This window comes from Nothobranchius furzeri, chromosome 4, assembly GCF_043380555.1.
Source record: "Nothobranchius furzeri strain GRZ-AD chromosome 4, NfurGRZ-RIMD1, whole genome shotgun sequence".
Lineage (NCBI taxonomy): Eukaryota > Metazoa > Chordata > Actinopteri > Cyprinodontiformes > Nothobranchiidae > Nothobranchius > Nothobranchius furzeri.
The window spans coordinates 83,430,190-83,452,840 of NC_091744.1; the positions used below are offsets into that span (position 1 = coordinate 83,430,190).

The 22,651-nt window shown below is 44.7% G+C and overlaps 1 protein-coding gene across 2 annotated transcripts in view; it reads right to left on the bottom strand.

The window, feature by feature from the left end:
• Positions 1-22,651, bottom strand: part of necab2 (N-terminal EF-hand calcium binding protein 2) — a 146,731-nt gene that overhangs the window by 82,358 nt on the left and 41,722 nt on the right. For both annotated transcript variants that reach the window (XM_015965212.3, XM_015965211.3), the window contains exons 4-5: positions 16,108-16,133; positions 15,912-16,009 (exon numbers count right to left, since the gene is read on the bottom strand). In XM_015965212.3, the coding sequence (XP_015820698.3) occupies positions 15,912-16,009; positions 16,108-16,133 (124 nt within the window). The remainder of the gene's footprint in view (positions 1-15,911; positions 16,010-16,107; positions 16,134-22,651) is intronic.

Sequence of the window (22,651 nt, forward strand, 5' to 3'; positions counted from 1 at the left end):
TGGGTCAAACTGTACTTCTGTCCACAGATTATCCATCACAGGAGACGTAAAGTCTGTTAAAACCATCTTTCATCTGACTGCTTTTTATCTGTTTGCTGTTCCGTCCCAAGATGAAGGACACTTCAAGATTTAAAATAATAATTTTTAATAAATTCTTTTTACTGTTTATTACAAGGTTCATAAATAATCATCATAAATAATCATCATGGTTCATTATACATGTATTTAATTAATGAAATTACTTATTTTTCTTTGGTTAATAATAATTATTATTTATGATAGTCAGTAATGTTTGATCAGTAACCAGAAGGTCATGGGCACTTATACACACCATGCAGGACACTGAATTCAGGTTAAAGGTAACTGCACCTCACATGTCTTTGTTCCATAACCAAAGCTTTCTACCTCTGAGAGGGCGTGTCCTGAGTTTTAACAAAACCAAAAACTCCTCAGTTCAAGTTCAGTTCTGAACCAACCAAACCTCTCCGTGGCACGAGAGTACCAGAGGATAAGGGTCGGCCGCCCGAAGCCTCCACCTAAGCTGTTCTGTCACGCCGATAGAATCGCTCAGAATAAACGCCACCTGCCACCAGCTGATGCAAAACTCCTTCAGAGTTAAGCCAGATGCAAGCTGTGTAACACCTGTGTACCCTGCGACAACTCTTGGACCAGAGAGTCTGTACCACTCGGGTCTTCCCTACCGGACCGAGTACCCAGAGGCTGACAGCATCCTCCCTTTGACCTCCGGATCCGCACAGAGGGTTGTCTGATCGGTGAGGTAGAACACAGATTGCGTCCGATGCTGTTCTCTCTAAGAAACAACTTAGTCAGCTGCAGAACAACTCTTTCACCCAGAACGCGTTTCTCTCTCTGAAAGAAACCTTCTGAGAATCCATCCACGCATCCAAACACACGCATTTCAATTTAGTTTCCATTCAGACACAGGTTGCTTTTAATACCAAGTTTTAATATCAAAGCTGTTATAAATTTTCATTTTTAAATTGTCATTTTTAAATTGTTAGTAATAAATTCTTAACTTTTTAAACCTGACTCTTCTTTGAAATGACACACAGAATGGTGTATATTTGGTTATTGAACAAGCAAAGATTCCATTAAGTCTTCTGTTTAATAAATAAACTTTTGCTATTAATGAAATTTCTTAAATTAAATATTAATCTTTGGATTAAATATAGACCAAGCCAGTTGGTGTATGAACTTCTATCGATTACATAAATATCCGTGGATATCTATGTAAATATAAGCTTCATATGCTAATTTGTTGGTCTTTCTCGGAATCTAACAAAGATGATAGCAAACAGCGTTAATTCTAGTATGTAGATTGTCTACGCTACACTTAGCAAATTTTTCATATTTTTAAATCATTATCTTGAGCCAACATGTGCCAAAATGACCTTTTTCAGGGATAATGAAAGGCCACCCAGCCCCTATCCCCCCCTGTGGCCAGAATATCGCACTTGCAACTTCACAGTTGCTGGTCCGCTCTGTTGGGATTTAGATAAAAAAAATTTAGCTGACAAACCTGGAGCTGCAGTCTGCTTCCAGCACGTCTCCTGCATGTTTTACATCATGAACACAGCCGATTTGTTTCATTTAGTGATGAATCACTCCTGTAGACACTTAGCAATGCTGGGAGCTTCAGCTGTTGGATGAAGGTGTTAAAAGGACGAACGCACAGCGAGGAGAGGGGTTTTGGTTTCGCTTCTACAAACGGACACTAGAGGGCGCTAAAGCAGCAAAACTGCCTAGTATCACTTAAAAATGATCAAATGTTTGTCAAAGCATGAGAGACCACACGTGGTGGTAAAGAAAAATCACAGATATACCAGTTTTGGTCACAGATGTGTAGCCACACGGCAAAAACCACTCGCTGGTCAGATGGAAAATCTTGTGAGATGAAACAAGACTTCGGAGTGAGCAAACATGGCTGAGAAGGTGCACGTAGCGGGCTTATATCAACTCACTTTCTGATTGGCTCCACTTCACATTCAACACACGGAACACAGGTTTGTCTCTGAAATGTTTGATCTATGATCAGAACGGTGCCGATGTCCTTCCAAGCAGACTGGAGCGCTCTTAGCACACCACACATGGCAGGAACATCTCATAAAATTATCTTTAGAGCCGTTATGATAAACAGGCGCATCACTAACATTGTCGGAACGGGAGGATCAGGCGGAAAATGATCTTCCTGCTGTAACTGGAATTGTGCAGCAGAGCTTCCATTCATTTTGTCTGAATCCAATCCGTCAGGCCTTATGGACACTTGTGTCGTTCAGCCACGGTTTGCTAATGGCTACAACAGAAACAAAGCAGGAGGGAATCTGAACATCGACAGAACAGCTGACGGATAAGAGCACCGGTTATATATCCAAGCTGATAAGAATAACTCACATGTAAGATGAGCGACATCTCAAAAGGGCCAACAGTTATATTTTATCATATTTTGTGCCGGCGTTTGCTCTCAAAGGTTTGAAACAGCATGATCTGGAACCTTTAAAAGGTATTTAAAAAGTATGAAACCCTAACCCGGCAGGAAATTTCGGACGTTTTAGTGCTGACTAATAAATAAATAAATACGATTGGGGACACAAACGCAGCCTAAGACCATCTTCCTTTTAGAAAGGGAGTTCTACTTGTTTGGCCCAATCAGGAAGGCAATCTCTCTATTTTTTATTAAATTTGTGGTTTTTGGAGGTTTTCTTAAGACCCTTGAACTTCGCTAGAATCTCCCAGAGTGGGTCCTGACCTTAACTTTGGCAAAAAGCAGTTTAAAACACGAGTGCACAAACCTGCAGGTTCTGAAACACAAAGCGGAACCATCAGACACTTTGTACTCCAAACATAATTAAAGAAGAGCAGAATTATCACAAAGAAAAGCACAGAGGATATTTTAACAGTTTTAGGTGTTTTTCACATTTATTTAAACTTCTGATCCTACGACTTGTGTTTATTGACTCAGAATGGATCCCACGGTTGGATATCACCGGTTTAAAACTGAACACCGCAAGAAAAATAAAACATTCAACATTTACGGTCCACCGTTTGTGTTTACTGAGGTGGATTAGCCGCAGTGGCCATTTGAATGGAGCTAGCTGCACTGTAGATGGACAAAGACTTTAAAAGGCTTACTTATTTTCATCCATAACCACCAACTTAAGATTTGTGGAGTTTGTAATAAATGTCCACTTCAACTGGTCAACTTCCACAATAACATCCTTCTCCCAGATCAACAACCAATAACTGCTTAGAGCCGGTTGCCATGACCCCAACTCGTTGGCAGCTTCATCATCCTATCACAGAAATGTGACCATGAAACGTGAAGCAGAGTTTGAGCAGCGACCGTCTCACCAACTGAACGCTGAAACAAAACCGTGTAATCAGTCTCAGCGACGGCGCAGCAGAGCAGCGATGGCAGCTGGGAGAAAGATGTCAAGCCTCGTCTCTGACCTCCATCACCTCCTCCTCCCGTGTCTGATCTCCCTTCATTATGGTTCCACCCACAAACGTTCCTCCTCTCCCTCCATCCTTCCTGCCCTTTGTTCGGTCTGCTTTAACCCTCAATCAAAACTTTTCCTTACTATTAAAGTCCATCACTTGACATCTTCTCCCAGCTACTTTCACACATACAGCAGCAGCATCTGTTACCATGGTTACCAAGGAGCTCATGAAGACGGGAGCTTGAGGGGTCTGCGTCAGGTTGGTACCAATTAGCCACTTTGGATAATAATCTGCATTATAATATGAATGCATCCTTGAATTTTTTATCAATTATATAAAAAATATATTTTTATTTTCAGTGAGTCAATAAAAACATTTCCATGTTTAAATTTTTTTTACATTTTTGACGTCAAATCGTGAAACTGAGCAGCTTTGCACCTTCAACGTCTGCGTTTCTTAAGCTATGGTGAAGCTAAAGCTAAAATCAATTTCATTTTTAATGAGAAGGTATTTTTTCTACTGGAACCAGTAGCTGAATAAAAGCTTCAAATTCTCAACTTCAGTCTGATAAACATATTCAAACACTAAATTTGTTTTACCAAGATGTTGACTTGATGCTTTAGGGGTTGGCGAGAAAGATGCTACGGAAAAGTGATGAATGATTAATATTTTAGAAGATAAAACCTCAAATCAATGTCCTATTTTACAACCTAACCACTAATTTACAGTAGAGGTCTTTTCTCAGCCAACATTTTCTTCGGTTTAATTAAACATAATGATGAACTAAAGAATTTTACACAAGAAACAAAAACGGAAAAACAATACTTGTATGAACGAGAGAGTATCTGAGTGCTCTAAGATTTGCCCCAAATGTTCTTCTGCTGAATAAAAGCTTTAAAAGTCATAAATCACCAACAGCTGATGATTTATTTTATTTTTAAAACTAAAGAAACTAAAGTCTCATTTCCTCTACAGCAGCAGAGTAAACTAACACAGGAGATCTCTCCTGCCTTCAGCTGCTGTTACCACGGTAACCGCATCATTAAAGTTATTCGGATGGAGAACACTGATGACTATTTCAATATTAGATGGCAGACTGATACATAAATGTATTTAATCCACATCAATAGAGATTATTAATCCTTAGATTTCGAGCAAAAATGTCTTTGGTTTGTTTCAGAGGTAAAACAGAGACAGGAGACATTAAAGATACTTCTGGTTGCTTTTTTTTTTTACCAAAACTGATCCATGTGATCGTTTGTACGTTCTTATGTTTATTATGTTTATTTATTTAGCAGACGCTTTTATCCAAAGCGACTTACAATTTATAACCTATAGGGCGTGTTGTGATCTGTGCGGGAAACCGGAGTACCCGGAGGAAACCCACGCACGCACGGGGAGATCACGCAACTCCACGCAGAAAGGCCGCAGCCGAGTTTCGAACCTGCGACCTTCGTGCTGCGAGGCAACATTGCTAACCACTGCACCACCATGCAGCCCAAACAATCATGCACACACGCACTCACACCTAAGGACAATTTGGACGGACCAATTAACCTAACAGTCATGTTTTTGGACTGTGGGAGGAAGCTGGAGTACCCGGAGAGAACCCACGCATGCACAGGGAGAACATGCCAACTCCATGCAGAAAGATCCCAGGCTGGGAAGCGAACCCAGGACCTTCTTGCTGCAAGGCAACAGCTCTAACCACTGCGCAGTTCTTGCTGTGTTTGTCTTCAAACTCCATTTTTGGTTCTTTTTAAACACAGATAAGGTTTTTCTTAACCTTGCTGATGTTTCGTTTGCGGCTGCGAACTTCCTCAGAGCTGACGCTGATGGTGGCGTCACTTCCTACTCCGTTTATCCGCGGGCAGCAGAGGACGTTGTCGCCCTCTGCTGCCCGCTCTCCCCTCTCCGATGATGCAGTCCCATGCGCGATCCAATAAGTAAACTCCATAGTCTCTGTTCATGGTCCCACATCCACGTCTCCTTATCTTGATAGCTTCTTTTATCCATCTTCTGTATTTCTGTTGTTCGGTGTTTATGATCCTTGTGTTGTCCCAGTCCATTATATGGTTTTCTCTTGTGCAGTGATCTGTTACGGCTGACTTCTTTATTGTGCTTTCTGCTTCTTAATTTGCTGCTCTTGTGTGTCTTGGACTTGTTTCTTTCTCACACTCCTTTCTATGTTCTATTGTTCGTGTGTTGAGTTGGCGTCCGGTTTCTCCTACGTATGTTTTATTGCAGAGTTTGCATGGGATTTCCTAAACGACTCCACATTTAAGTCCAGCTGGTATCTTGTCTTTTGGGTGTACTAGTCTGTTTCTAACTGTTGTGTATGGCTTTGTTGGTGTGTTTATGTTGTGTTTTTTCATTGTTGCTCTTATTTTTTCTGTTATGCCTCTGATGTATGGTAGGGTTATCACTGGTTTTGGTTCTTGTCTTTCTGGGTTTCCGGTTCTTTGCTTTGGTTGTTCTTTTCTTTCTGTTGTTGTTTGAAGTTTTCCTTCGTTTATGGCCCATGTCGGGTATCCGCAGGTCTTTAAAGCGTGTTGTATGTGTTTGTCGTGTTGTGTTAGGATGTTTGCAGCCGCAAACGAAACGTCAGCTAGGTAAAGAAAAAAACGTATCTGTGTTTAAAAAAACAAAAATGGTTTTTGATCCATGTGATCATTTTTGTATTTTTTGAGTTGCTTTAGTAAGTAAATTTTATTTATACAGCACTCATCAGGCATAGAACCACAGAGTGCTTCACAATCAGTAGATCAAAACAAAATCAAACAATGTCATAAAATCATAATGATCTCAAATCAGAACTGGACTAACATCAGAAAATGTAAAGTCTTAACATTTTTAAATCTCATAAACAGATGAAATATTACAAATCTGAGTTAAAAATAAAAAATAAAAGGTTTAGGTCACAGCAGAAAGGGCCTTTAGCTGCTTTTTAAAGGTGTCCAGACTGTCGATGCTACGTAAGGATAAAGGAAGATCATCCCAAAGTCTGGAAGGAGCGATCACCTCCACTTTTATATCTGGTCTTTGGAACTTCTAGAAGGTTCAGGCGTGTGGACCTGAGGCATAAGGCTTTAACAGTTTAGTTATACAGTAATTTATTACAATTAGAGAATTTTTTTGCATGAACCTTGATACTGATAATAAACTTTGGCTCATTTTATAATTTAAAATGAATTAAACTTGGTTCCGTAAAGCAGAACGTTTAGTTAAACTTCAAAAGCCCAACGTAAATTACGTTGGAGTACCCCGACCCCACCCCGATCCTCATCATCTTCATCATCTGAGACAGAAAGGATGGGAGGAGGATGATGACGAAGGAGCAAAGGTGAGCTGAACCCTTGAGTTTAGTCACAGCAAAATATCATTTCACATTCATTTTTGTTTTCAGTCTAAAAGTTTAATCCAGAGTCGTCAGCAGAGGTCGGCTGCTCATTTCATGAAGGACTGAAAAACTCAAACGCCAACGAGGAAACGCCGCGTCTTTACAGGAGCAGAGAAGACACACGCACGCACGCACACACACACACACACACACGCACACACACACACACACACACACACACACACACACACACACACACACACACACACACACACCTCGTGGGAGGACATTTTTTTTTATCTTCACTTATGGAAAGCCAATTAAAATTGCTTTCTGGATCCACTTCTGACTCCGATAGCGCCATCAAAGCTTTCAGAAGTAGAAAATAAGATAAATCCTTAAAACAACACGACTCCGTCCCTGTGGATTATACGCTTTCGGTCAAAGTCACTCCATGAGGCAATCTGGGAAAATGAGGAAGCAGAAATGTGGGAGATTGGGATTATTCATTATTGGAACTCCTCGCTGATATATCTACACTGCTGTGAGGAATATTCAGCTCCTCAGTGTTCTGATTTTTTTTTTCCTTTATCAGAATGATAAATGTTTCCGGCCAGCAAACAAACATATGAATAACAGCTTTCATATGATGATTTCCTTTATTAAGGAAGTAAATCTACCCAGACCAACCTTGATGCAAGTGAAACATCTAAATCCGTTAAACCACAAGCAAACACGTTTATCAGGTCCAGTCTATTTCCACCCAGGTCTCAAAAAGCAGCAAGCATGGCCCGTTCTGCTGATCCAGGTTCTGTTGGAGGTTTCTTCCTGTTAAAGGGGAGTTTTCCTCTCTACAGTCGCTACATGCTTGCGTATTATTTGGATTGCAGTGAAGACTCTGACATCTGCCGGGGTTTATTATAGAGGAAACTCTTAACTAGATGGAATAACGAACCAGAAGTCAGTTGGGACATTTACCTTGTGAAGTGCCTTCAGGCAACTTTGGTTGTGATTTGTTGCTGTATAAATAAACTGAGCATCATGTAGCGACTAAAGATTCCATTAAGTCTTCTGTTTGATAAATGAACTTTTGCTATTAATCAAATTTCTTAAATTAAATATTAATCTTTGGATTAAATATAGACCAAGCAGGTTGGTGTATGAACTTTTATCGATTGTATGAATACCCTGGATATTTACACATGATATAGCTTCACATGCTAATATTGTTTGATCTTTCTCAGGATCTAACAAAGCTGATAGCAAACAGTGTTAAATCCTAGTATGTAGATTATCTACGCTACAATCAAAACATCTAAAAGCCACGCAGGACTCACTAAAGACCTCCGCTGACTAAAAACACTCCAAAGTCTTATGATCCACCAACAACATCTCTGTTACGAGCCCTGAGTTCCCCAGCGCCCGACTTCTACTCCGCTCCGTTTCAGCACCATGGTCAGCACCCTGGAGAGCGCCCGGCCACACTCACGCAGCTGATTCGCATCAGGAAAACTCCCGGCTGGAGCAGATAGAAATCACAGCTGCACTGAATGGAAAAGGAGGACTGAAGGAGAGGACTGGAGAGGAGGACAGGAGAGAGAGAGACGTGTTAGAGAACTTTGGGAATTCATAGTTGCCCCCGGATGGTTTAAGATTCCACCTGCTTGGGAAAACCTTCAGGTTGTGAGACTTGGTCTTCCCTTGCTCTTGGCAGAGCTTTTGGTTGTGTGGGTGAGTTAGTTCACCAGTGGACTTTCTGGGTAAGGTCTCCGGGCAAGCTTCTTTCATTCCTGGTTTTCCTTTTTGGAACCAGAGAGTTTTAGTTCTCATTTTAGTGCTCTTTAAGTTACTTAAGTCCTCCGTTTTTGTTACTGCAGCATAAATGAAAACTCCCTTTGTTTTATTAACCAGGTTTTCTCCCTTAGGGATGCTTTTTGTTAATAAAACTACTTCTTTGGTTGTGACTCGGTGTCAGAACGTTTTTATCCACACTCATGTTTCTGTGTTAGGCCTCCCAGGATCCTAGACCAGGTTGAGGTCGTAACAATCTCAATGACCTCAAAGACTCCTGGGTAAATGACCTGTGGACTGAGACATCTTGTTCCATCTGGCGGTGGTGTGATCGTCTGGGCCTGCTCTCTCGCAGAAAACCATGAAGCAGAAGGTCTGACCTTTAACCTGAAACAGGTCAGTCGCGCTGGAAAACCCTGAGAATTCAGACGATTCTGCAGAGACGAGCGGGACAAAACTCCTCCGGAGCGATGGGACACTCGGGAGGTTTGACAACCAAAAACGTAAAAACAAACACGTGAGGAGGCCGTCTGTTAGAAAACTCTCTCACAGATGCTGCAAATAACTGAAACCAAAACCAGGGGAGACCGCCGAACCACCGTTGTCCTTCTGACGCTGAACAACCAGATCTGCTCACGGAGACAAAACTCTGCAAGACTTCCCTTCCCTTTTGTTCCAGAAAGCCAGGCCAGACTGACATCAACTCAAGTTGTATCCATGACAACAGTCCCCTAAAGTTTCCCACCTCTATGGCAACCATCGCCATGGCAACATGAAAAAAAGGGATGAGGTGAGGCGACAATGGGATGCAGGAGGGAGCGACAGGCGAAGGTAAGAGTTTAACGGCAGACAAACTCGAAACTGAGAAACAATTTCACGACTTCGGCTGCATTTTATCATCTTTCCGCCATTAAATTATTTTTGAATGTATATAAAAGTAAATTTAAAGAAGAAAAGAGCGCTGTCCTTATCCTGAAAGATGGTTCGACTTGGTCTTTCAGCCAGATGATTAAAGCAGACTCCTTGACTGACTGTAAGGTCAGAGTTGATTTAAATTCAGTAATCACTTTAGGATCAGCTGATTGAAGTCAAGAGACTCTTGACAGCTACAGGAGCTCTGCATTAGGTGAATGGAAATACCGCATTTGCATGAGTTATTGGTGCCGGCTCCCCCTTTGAGATGAGGAATGGAGCTTTAATGAGTGATAGTGACCCACAGAGTATCAATATCCCCCCCCCCTCTCCAGCAGGCTGTCCACACGCATCGCTTACATGTCAGCATCTTCTGCTCTTGAGATTGATCTCTTCTGTGAAAATGAATGAGCTGAAAAGACTTTTTTTCGATCCTTTAACATGCTTTATTTCAGGAGCAGCCTGCAGCCAAGTTGCGTTATTCATCCTCCCTGCGAGGACTTGGCAGGTTGCTCCAGCGCCGCAGAGCCATTTTCATTTTCAACCGGCCCCTGGGCGAAGACCAAACCCCTTAAAAACACTTCTGCACGGTGGAGCGCGTAACCGCCGGGTGAAACTTTGGTCTTCCCTTCCGACTCCTGCTCTGTCTGAATTCATCCAGGTGGATGTGAAATAATCAATTCTCACTGGCCTCTGATGGGATCAGCGCTCCGGCTGCAGCCGTCTGCTCAAACTAATGTCACGCCGTCTTTTAACTCCACCCACTCTGCACCCTCACACCAGATTTTCTACCGTTTTTACGTGAACGACACACAAAAGCCTGAAACAAACAACCACTGAGGGGTTCTTTATTCCTCTTGTTTCATATCAAACAGATCAGTGATGTGGAGAATACCCGGTTTCCTCCTGGAGACGACTGACATCACCACCAGTCCTGTGGCTGTTCAGCTGTCATTCCTCCTTCTGCAGAGCCGATAAGCGCCGACTCGCCACTTGAAACCAAAGTCAGCAAGGCATGAAACTACAGGAATTGACACCTGCAGGAGATGAGTCCTGCAATAATAGACTGAACTAAGCTTTCTGTAAACCTCCAGATGACCTGCTGTAGTTCGGATGATTTCTAAGAGTCTAAAGTCTTAAGAACTCAAGGAAATCCAAAATGCTCCCCAGTAGGTCCAGAACTTGCAGATACAGGCCCGGGTATTCCGTATGCATCAAGGTCTAATTCATAGCTCAGACTTGTGATAAAACACATAAAACCTGCAGAGGAGATGGACAAGGATCGTTTATCAAAGCCGAGAGCAGGATCCCGATGCCAGCGTCAGAGTGGCTGCAGAACCGCGGCTAAAAGCTTCTGTAACACAACTCTGTTTCTTCCAATAAACATAAATCTGCTGCCTCTTAACTCCTAAAGTTTAAAATACATTAGAGACTCAACGATGTAAAAAAAAAGAATTCTTACTAATCAAATATTTACTAGAAAACGTGTTGAAACTATATTTAGGTTGATTTAAAAGTTGCAGAACATGGAAAAAACATTTCAGAGCCTTTTACCATGTGACTGGTAACCATTTTTGTCTGCAGCCATGCATTTTCCTGTCTCAGCTGCAAATTCAGTTTTATTTTGAAAGGCCTGCAAAAGCCTTGACGGAAACTAAGTGCGTCATCAGGATCTGCTCCTCTCCCTGAAGCTAGACCTGAAACCCGCCTCCCTAGGAAGTAGCTCACTAACGCCCACCTTCTCCTAGTTCCTAGTTAGGAGCAGAGCTGTTGATTTCATGCTGCAGTTGAGAATTTGACCATCATGTCAGAGATGACTGCTTTAAACCTCCAGCGGTACCAGAGTGGATGTTCTGGACGTGTGTGTTAGGTGGTTACTGCCTTACTCGGTGGTCTAGTGGTTAGAGTAACTTACTGGTATGCTGTTATGCACCAGTTCGCCTCCAGGTCTGAGCAGAAACTTTTTTCTTCTATTTTAGCTACACTTAGTATGATGTTTCCAATCCTTTAGTGGTAAACTGTTTCAAATATAAGGACTAATCTGTTTTTTTTACTGTCTGTGTTTATTTAGCCAGCGTGAGTCCGTGTGAGGTGAACTGAGTAAATCAATAAGTAAATGTGTGCCAGGACCCGCGTCAGGGTCCACGTCAGGACCCGCGTCAGGGTCCACGTCAGGACCCGCGTCAGGGTCCACGTCAGGACCCGCGTCAGGGTCTGTGCCAGGGTCCGCATCAGGGTCCATGTTAGGGCCAGGGCCCGTGCCAGGACCTGCACCAGGACCCGCGTCAGGGTCCGCATCAGGGTCCATGTTAGGGCCAGGGCCCGTGCCAGGACCTGCACCAGGACCCGCGTCAGGGTCCGCATCAGGGTCCAAGTCAGGGCCAGGGCCAGGGCCCGTGCCATGACCTGCACCAGGACCCGCGTCAGGACCCGTGTCAGGGCCAGCTCCAGGGTCCACGTCAGCATCTGCGTCAGCATCCGCATCAGGGTCCACATCAGCGTCAGGGCCTGTGTCATGACCTGCACCAGGACCCGCGTCAGGGTCCGCGCCAGGGTTCATGTCAGGACCCGCGCCAGGACCCGCGTCAGGGTTCGCACCAGGACATGGCAAAATAAGACAAAAGGCAGGTGCTTTAACTTCTGGACTACTAAGGCCAAAACAACGTGCGCCTCTCCCTCGTGGAGCCGACACAGAAGCAGAAACCGGGTTTAAGACGCTGTTGTAGAGCGGGCGTGGGCGGAGCTTCACTGAAATGGACCGTTTCATTTCCGGTTAGTAATCCAGGCTGATGAGAATAACGCACATGTAAGATAAACGACATCTCAGTAGGGCCAACAGTTATATTTGATCATATATTGTGCCTGCCTTTGCTCTGAAAGGTTTACAATAGCACGATCTGGAACCTTTAAGATGTATGAAAATAACACAAAAACGCATTTAGATCCACATCAGAGCTACCTTTGGCTTACTGCAGAAAACCGTAATGAGCGTGTGTGTGTGTGTGTGTGTGTGTGTGTGTTTAATTGAGATACGGTCAGTGTACATGAGATCTAGAAGAAAAGAGCACGAGTGATACAGCAGAGGAACAAGAAAGACTGAACTGATTAAACAAAGGATGTTCATTAGAGAGAAACTCAACAGAGGGAGGGTGTGTGTGTGTGTGTGTGTGTGTGTGTGTGTGTTCTGCTGACTGGCCTGCAGCTAAGAGGCAGATAAGAAAGCTGGAGGATAGAGATACAGACACAAATACTCCAACGTGAATGAAGGAGGTGTGGCTGCGGACCAGAGGCTATAAATAGCACACGGCGAAAACCGGGATGACATAATTCCATTTTCCAGAAGCTACACACTCACTCTCTCCCTCTCACACTGAGGCAGAGTCCGTAAGAGAAACTTGACATCCCATTGTTCTGCAGCTCTAACAAACAGACCCCCCCCCCCCCCCCCCCCCCGACGCACACCACCACATCGTTAGGGCTGATTTGTGGGAACACACTCGGCATGCGCCGAGCTGCACGTCCTGTAGACGTTTGTGGACGAGTAACTTCTGCTCATGCAGGACACGCCGTCAGGAGCTGGAGCTACTGCAGACAGAGAGATGCAGACATCTACCTTCTGTTGGGTTTCAAACGTCAGCTGTTGGGCGAACAAACCGCTCGCCGAGAAGATACAAAAGGCTGTTAGAAAACCACACCTGCTTGGATATAATTACCTCTAATAATATATAATCACAGTTTCAACTGCAGCTCAGACTCCATCGAACAGCTATTTATGTTCTGTCCTGTTCTGTCTGGACCCGTTTACAGAGACTCTACAGAAATTATTTTTGATTAAAAGCTCATTTAGGTTCTTATTACGAAGGTTTGTTTCAGACTTTAATCTTTCATATCTGTGCCTGAAAACCAGCAGCTCAAACTCGCCTCTGAAAGGGAGTCGTGGGGTTTTATGTCAATCTGCTTTAATCCCAGTTATGTGATGAGGTTCACGGCGCTTGCATTTAAATTTGTCTAATACATTGAACGAGCTTTAGGATCAACTTGCAGAACATTTTCTTTACAAAACTCAAGGACTTTTACAAACGGCAGCGAGCAAAAAAAAAAATCACTGCTTCAGAAAGTCTTTTGTTATCCTATAAAGTGGCCTTGACTAATGGCTCTGCAGACTTTAAGTGTGTATTACAACTTTATCAGAAACAAAACCAGCTGTTTTAAAAGCGTTGTCTACGTTTGTCTCCGATCGCCCCGATTCTGTCGCCTCTAAACAAAACGGATCAAATCTGAGATGAAACGGCACGATAATGAAAAGCATCGAGGAAAACGTTGGGCAGAATCTTTAGCGACGCAGAAAATGTTCTGTTTTTTGATATGTTGCAAATGTGGGTGCTGACGCCTCCTAGTGGCACAGTCAGGGTATTTCAACCTTTTATCAGAATAACGTGGCCTGGCAAGCATCCTATTTCCTATAACCAGTTGTCTCCGCATGCTATTGGACAACGACCAGCAAGACATAATCACGACTAAGGGCTGCATGGTGGCGCAGTGGTTAGCACTGTTGCCTCGCAGCATGAAGGTTGCAGGTTCGAAACTCGGCTGTGGCCTTTCTGCGTGGAGTTGCGTGTTATCCCCATGCATGCGTGGGTTTCCTCCGGGTACTCCGGTTTCCCCCACAGATCACAACACGCCCTATAGGTTATAAATTGTAAGCTGCTTTGGATAAAAGCGACTGCCAAATAAATAAACATAAACATGTCAGTCAACAGGGCAATCCGCCAGAAGAGGCAAACGCATCATTTTTCTAAATGAAGGACCTAAGTACCTCTAACTGCTCTTGACTCAAAGCAAAACCCAAAATCGCAACTATTCAACACCGATACCAAAGCAGTTTCAAATGAGCCGTCGTCATCTCATTCACGCTCAGTCGCCGTAACATCCACCCACCAAACCAACAGAGGACTGTGATAGGCCCACTAAACCAACAGAGAGCTGTGATAGGCCCACCAAACCGACAGAGGGCTGTGATAGGCCCACCAAACCGACAGAGGGCTGTGATAGGCCCACCAAACCAATAGAGAGCTGTGATAGGCCCACCACACTGACAGAGGGCTGTGATAGGCCCACCAAACCAACAGAGAGCTGTGATAGGCTCACCACACTGACAGAGGGTTGTGATAGGCCCACCAAACCAACAGAGAGCTGTGATAGGCCCACCAAACCAACAGAGGGCTGTGATAGGCCCACCACACTGACAGAGGGCTGTGATAGGCCCACCAAACCAACAGAGAGCTGTGATAGGCCCACCAAACCAACAGAGGGCTGTGACAGGCCCACCAAACCAACAGAGGGCTGTGATAGGCCCACCAAACCAATAGAGGGCTGTAATAGGCCCACCAAACCGACAGAGGGCTGTGATAGGCCCACCAAACCGACAGAGGGCTGTGATAGGCCCACCAAACCAATAGAGGGCTGTAATAGGCCCACCAAACCGACAGAGGGCTGTGATAGGCCCACCAAACCAACCGAGGGCTGTGATAGGTCCACCAAACCGACAGAGGGCTGTGATAGGCCCACCAAACCAACAGAGGGCTGTGATAGGCCCACCAAACCGACAGAGGGCTGTGATAGGCTCACCAAACCGACAGAGGGCTGTGATAGGCCCACCAAACCGACAGAGGGCTGTGATAGGCCCACCACACCGACAGAGGGCTGTGATAGGCTCACCAAACCGACAGAGGGCTGTGATAGGCCCACCAAACCGACAGAGGGCTGTGATAGGTCCACCAAACCGACAGAGGGCTGTGATAGGTCCACCAAACCGACAGAGGGCTGTGATAGGCCCACCAAACCAATAGAGGGCTGTGATTGGCCCACCAAACTGACGCATCTGATGCACATTAATATCTCCACCCAGTATTTAAGTCAAATATTAAAGAAATTGGGGCTTAAAGGGCGACTAGGCAGATCTGGCTTGCTGCATTAGCCCCTAGGGTAGGTTTGAAATCACTGCGGTAAAAACAAACATTTTTGCCCTACTCCCAACTTGATCACAAGGTCTGCAGCCAATTAGAATCCTCCTTTGACTTCAAGCTCCCTCCAATCAGAAAACCCTTTCCCCATGTTGACTGGTATGGCTCCTCTTTCAGTCCGGTGTTCTTTTTCTGTTTTGGTTCATCAGATAAAGCTTTTCTTAGTTTCCTCTATGCTTTTTCATGATGAACACGATACAACAAACGCTAACCACCTCTAGCTCATCCGTTTTGAGGTGTAATGGTGGATTACAGTAAAGCGATACATGACTTCAGGGCCTGAGTTGCAAACGTGCCTTTAAATGTCCCACCAGGTGCAGCCCAAGCCAATGAGACAAAACAAACTAACTTTAGCTACAGCGTCCTTCACTGTTACTCCTTCCTACCTTCTTAGTGAAATCCATGGCTTTGAGGATGGACAGGTTGAGTGTTTCCAGCGAGGCCAGAACGCCCTCATATTCTCCCATATGCTTGGCAAAGTAGTCTGATTACACAGAAAAACACAGATTTACAGTCATGAATCGACTCTGAGGTTTCAATAAAAACAGAAAAGCTGGGTTAGAGAGGTTCAAATGCACTTACCACAGAGTTCCTTAGTGTCTACGTTACTATCGCAGCCCAGAAGGAAGAAAGGAAAGCAGCAAAAGGTGGAAAAGAGAAAAGTCAGAAACACAAGAAAAGCTTTAAACACGCGGTCTCACTGAAACGCATCAAAACATCCGTTAGAAAGGAAACCTCGTCAGTCAGCAGCTCAAGAAAATAAAACTTTCCAGGTTAGACAGAAGAAAAAAGGAAGCAGCCAAAAGATGGAGATGGTAGTGATGATGAGAACAGAAGGGAGGGAACACTCCATGTGTGCATCTCCTCACTAACCCGCTGACAAGTGATGCTGCACATAAAACACAAATAACTCTGATGCAGCTCCGTCTCCGTCCGCCGGACCGGGTCGCGTTACAGAGCTTTCATCTGAGTGGATATTAGTGAAATGAATGTGCCAGCTGAACGTGTTTAACATGTCTTATCTCTGCAGTTGTCAAAACCTTTCATTTCAACAGCTGGAAAGCTGTAATGAGACTAAATCATGAGATAAATCCTCTTCTCCGTCTGTTTGACATGCATCAGAGCCACGTTCTTTCAAACATCCTGCACATTTTCATGTTACAAATCTGTGTTTCAAGTCTCAGTTTGTGCAGAACCGATCATTGTTCATCATGTCTAGAACGTCTCGGGTCCGTCACAAGCTCAAACTGGTCTCACATTCATCAAACGTCAACTGAAAAGAAATTCTGAAGGATTTAATTGCAGCTAAATGAACTCAACTCTACCATCAGGAACTTATTACATTTAATGTAAAACGGAATGTTTTCTTTCTACATTCATGATGACATTTTTACCTTGGAGGTCCATTCGGGACAGTTTATTATCACAAAATTATTATTTTATTTTAATTCATAGGAATAAGGATTTATTATTGTTATAATCCTCTTTATTGTTTTGATCATAAGTGGCCTTTTCTTCAAACATCCCCATAAGTTTTAGATTGTTTTCTTTATTTTTACACAACAGCTTCTAAATTTGCCATCCATCCATCCATCCATCCATTTTCATCCGCCTATCCGGTGTGGGGTCGCAGGGGCAGCCTAAGCAGAAAGGCCGTCTCCCCAGCCACTTGGGCCAGATCCTAAGGCGTTCCCTGGCCAGCTGACACAGACATAGTCCCTCCAGCATGTCCTGGGTCTTCCTTTGGGTCTTCTCCTGGTTGGACGTGCCCGGAAAACCTCACCAGGAAGGCCTCCCAACTAGATGGCACCTCAACTGGCTTCTCTTGATGTAGAGGAGCAGCGGAAATCATTCAGAACTTCTTTTAATCCTTCACAATAAGAGTCCACATTCACGAGTAGCTCAAAAGCTCTGAAGCTTGTTGGGAGTAATCATAAACATTATCCAGTGAAGTATCACTTTGAAAAAACACAGCTGTGATTACTACACGGCATGATGTGGAGGATGTGGAGGAGCGGCGGGTCTACTCCGAGCCACTCCTGGATGACTGAGCTGCTCACCACATCTCTAAAAGGAGAGCCCAGACACCCTGCGGAGAAAAGTCATTCTGGCCGTTGTTATGGCCGCTGCCTATATGTGATGAGGCGTAGCTAGTCTCCTGCTTCACCACCAGAGCAGCTCCACCCTGGATGCTCTCTCTGCAGTTCAGCACCAGGGACAGCGCCAGAGCAGAGAAGCCCTTCATGGTGGAGTTAGTGCGGGGGTCGGCAACCCGCGGCTCTGGAGCCGCATGCGGCTCTTCCATCCATCTGATGCGGCTCTCTGTGCTTGTAAAATAATGAATGGATATTTAAATAAAACGCTTTATTTTTTACTGCATTAATTTTACATCTGTAAGCTAATTCTAAATGTAAAGATTGTCTGCGTAAACCTGAACAGGTCCAACCCGGTCTTACTGTGAGACCGGGTTGACGCGTCACGCTTGTGCGTAATCATAGGTGCTTCCTGAGCTGACGAGGATGTGAGATTCTGGGATTCTCCTCAGACGGCTCCTGGATGTGTCGCCACATTGGAGACAGGAACAAGCACTATTCAGCCAAAGTTTCATACTCAGGGAACATTTTCTAAGTGACAAGTCTCGCTTCAGTCGGAGGAATCTTCCTGCATGCGCTCTGGTTCTGCGACGCGCTCCAAGCCCATCACCACATCTTCAGCTCGCTGTGCACCTTATGTACGCGCTGACAGTGAGCTGCGCTGAGCAATGTCCAGCTCAGTTGTTCAGCTGGGAATCTTTTCTTGAGTGATTTAGCTACATCTGCGATGTGCGTAGAATAAAATGTCAGTTCGTCTGCATGCGTCGGGGTAATTCTTTCTATTCTTTCTCCATCAAAATAAACGGCCAAATATGGGAACTGTCCGGTCAACACAAGCCCTGCTTTTAACTGTTCTGTTTTCTTGTGAAAATTGTTGCAAAGAGATATAATTAAACTTGATTAACACCAGAGCCAGGCGCACTGCACTGTTATCTCCATCACTGTAAATGAGGGAAAAAACAAATTGATCAGATCCTTTTCTGACCGTCCCCACCTACAAAGTTTAATTACAACAATCAAACGTGACAGAGCCTGGATTTGTATTCTGAACAGTCTAAACATGTTTTAAAAAGAAACGTATGACAAAAGTGGCACCTGCTCAGTAAAACCACCAACAGGGTGAAAAATATCTAAATATTGTCGGCAGAGACGGGCTACAACTTCTGGATCCACCTTATATAAATCGTTTTATTGATTATCTTCTTATGAAAGATAACTTTGACGTACACAAGCGACCGGTACTGGCTGCTGTCCCCTGTTGTGAGCAGCGCTCTGCTGTCTGAGGGTAGGCCCCGCCCACAACACCGCGGCTGCTGTGGCTCCCAGTGTTTTCTTTACTGTGGGAAACGGGTAATAATGGCTCTTTGATGGGAACAGGTTGCCGACCCCTGAGTTAGTGGAACTGCCTCCGATGTCCACGAGATACTGCAGAGCCTCACAACCAACACAACCCCACAACATCCAGAGCCTTAAGGAACTCTGGGCGGATCTCATCCTCGCCCGGGGCCTCGACCACCACAGTGACCTCAGCAACAGAGAATGAGGAGCCCGACCCAAAGTCCCCGGACTCCGCTTCCCCACTGGAACTCCGTGTTTATCTCTGCTTTTTCTGAGCTGCTATCTAAATAAAGTTCACTCAACTAAGTTACTTTAAAATGTTATCTACTTGTATTTTATTTATTCAACTATCTTTTCACTTATTTCTCCAATAATTTGTTTATTTTAAGTTTGGTTCTTGTTTAGATGAGATTTATCGCCTAAAATGTGTTTCATCACCCAGGAAACCAGGGAGGGGTCAAGTGTAAACTGTTAATAAGACCTGTAATAAAACCCTTTATTAGGATTTAAGGTCCCCTGGTTGTTTTTAACTGGGACCAGAGGACCGTCCCGGCTAGTTATGATAAAACTGTAGAGCTGGAAAGTGAACGAGCTGCATTTGATCCAGAATAACTCGTTAAATGCGTCCGACAGTCTGCTTTACATTAAACAGGACAACTTCACACAGCTTTGAAGGAGTTTTGTGTGCAGATGGTGTTCCTGCATGGAAGAGAACAGTCAAACATAAACTCAGCCGGGAAATTTGGGCTCTGGCGCGTTCCTTCACACACGAGGCTGCACACTTTATTAAAGTTTCTATTAGCCTTTAATTATTTCACATTTCTTCAACTGACAAACTGCAAAAGTGTTAATCAGCCTTGAAGGTGCAGTCTGCTCTCCATTTAGGAGACACATTCCCTGAATTGGGGCTGAACAACGTCAGGTTTCTCCTCCTCCTTTGCAGCAGAAACAGATTTAAGGGCAGAAGAAGACAGGAGTGAGCGACGTGTGGAGAGGAAGAGGAGGGAAAAGTGAAAGGCAGGATGGCAGCTGAAGGAAAGCTTCAAGATCAGGAGACAGAAACTCAGACAGAAAAGGGAGAGTTAAACATCAGATGTGAGAGGAAACCAGAGCTGCAGAACATCACCCCGTCTTCCCACCCAGTGATCCATCCATCCATCCATCCATCCATCCATCCACTTCCTGCTTCATACACAAAACACTTAAAACCTCATTTCTGTCCAATCAATAAGCGTATCTGCTGCCACATGATCATGCAGAGACCCAACATGCTGAAACAACTTCACTCTAAAACTCATCTGCCTGCATCCACTGCAGAGAAGAAGATGGAGAAGTAAAAGCAGCAGCATCTTTGAGTTGACCAAGACCACAGAGAGGGCAGCGGTTGCACGGTCCACTTACTGCGCTGATCTAAAGGCACATAAACCGACAAACGTCCGAGCCTGGAGGAGGATTCATACACCCAACCTGTTTTAACGCCACAACAACTCGAACAGGTCAGCGTTCGTTCTGCTCGGGCTGCTTTTACTCCAGCCTCTGCGGGAGTCAGAGGTTGAGTCAGAGGTTGTGTAAATGAACCAGCAGACTCTGAATTATTCCGATCTCACGGTGTCAGCACTTGGAAGGCTGCAGGGCGGGTGAGTTGATGAGCCGATCATATAGAGACTCAGTAAAACGATTTCATGAACGCCAATTAAAGAAAGATGTGCAAGGAAGCCGCAGCTGCAGAAGGTTAACGTCCTGTACGACGGGACGAGCGAGGTAGGAAGATGGTTATGAAAACTGAGCTTCACGGGCTGCGACTGGAGATTTATTTCCATCCGTCCATCCATCCATCCATCCATCCATTTTCATCCGCTTATCTGGAGTCGGGTCGCGGGGGCAGTAGCCTAAGTCGAGAGGCTCAGACTTCCCTCTCCCCAGCCACTTGGGCCAGCTCCTCCGGGGAATCCCAAGGCGTTCCCTGGCCAGGTGAGAGACATAGTCCCTCCACCGTGTCCTGGGTCTACCTTTAGGTCTCCTCCCGGTTGGACGTGCCCGGAAAACCTCACCAGGGAGGCGTCCAGGAGGCATCCTGACCAGAAGCCCGAGCCACCTCAACTGGCTCCTCTCGATGTGGAGGAGCAGCGAGTCTACTCCGAGCCCCTCCCTAATGACAGAGCTTCTCACCCTATCTCTAAGGGAGAGCCCGGCCACTCTTCGGAGAAAACTCATTTCAGCCGCTTGTATCTGCGATCTCGTTCTTTCGGTCACTACCCAAAGCTCGTGACCATAGGTGAGGGTAGGAACGTAGATCGACCGGTAAATCGAGAGCTTCGCCTCCTGACTCAGCTCTTCTTCACCACGACAGACCGGTAAAACGCCCGCATCACTGCAGATGCAGCACCAATCCACCTATCGATCTCACACTCTAGCTTTCCCTCAATCGTGAACAAGACCCCGAGATACTTCAACTCTTCCACTTGGGGCAGGACCTCATCCCTGACCTGGAGAAGACCTTCTACCCTTTTCCGAATCAAGACCATGGTCTCAGATTTAAAGGAGCTAATTCTCATCCCAGCTGCTTCACACTCGGCTGCGAACCGCTCCAGCGAAAGCTGAAGATCACGTTCTGATCTGGAGATTTATTTGAAATAATAAAATCAGGAATGAGCAAAAGATAAACAAGCTTTGGCTTTTTAAAGAACGTAGACGGATTGTTTCTCTAACCAAACCCAAGGATGAGCTTCCTAAACGCCTCTGTGTTTGATGAAATTCCTTATGCGAGTCTCTCGTTGGATATGATCAAAATTAGAAAAAATTCTCTCTCAAACAAAAAAACAACCAAGAATTAAAAAGTAACACAAAAGTGTCTTAATTTAGTTTCTGGAAAGGAAAAAAACTTCTAAACTTTGATAGCTTCTCATCGACCAGACTGGGACCTTTCTCCTGCAGAGACAGAAATACCAAATGCTGATGGAGATGTGACCACAGGTCGGCCATGTTGGGAGGTATGTTGGCAAATGAACAAAAACATTTTGTGAATTTGCTTCTTTCACACTAAAAGTTAAAGGGAGAGTTCAGATTTCTCCTGAGAGGAGTTGTGCGAGTCAGCATCTCACCTGCAACAGAAAGCAGTCAGAATGAATTCCCCTGGAGAACCAGGGAGGAATGTTGAGCAGAGATATCTCCTCTGATCTGTCAGCAGGTAAGATACTGACTACAGGGAGTGCAGAATTATTAGGCAAATGAGAATTTTGTCCACATCATCCTCTTCATGCATGCTGTCTTACTCCAAGCTGTATAGGATCGAAAGCCTACTACCAGTTAAGCACATTAGGTGATGTGCATCTCTGTAATGAGAAGGGGTGTGGTCTAATGACATCAACACCCTATATCAGGTGTGCATAATTATTAGGCAACTTCCTTTCCTTTGGAAAACGGGTCAAAAGAAGGACTTGACAGGCTCAGAAAGGTCAAAAATAGTGAGATATCTTGCAGAGGGATGCAGCAGTCTTAAAATTGCAAAGCTTCTGAAGCGTGATCATCGAACAATCAAGCGTTTCATTCAAAATAGTCAACAGGGTCGCAAGAAGCGTGTGGACAAACCAAGGTGCAAAACAACTGCCCATGAACTGAGAAAAGTCAAGCGTGCAGCTGCCAAGATGCCACTTGCCACCAGTTTGGCCGTATTTCAGAGCTGCAACATCACTGGA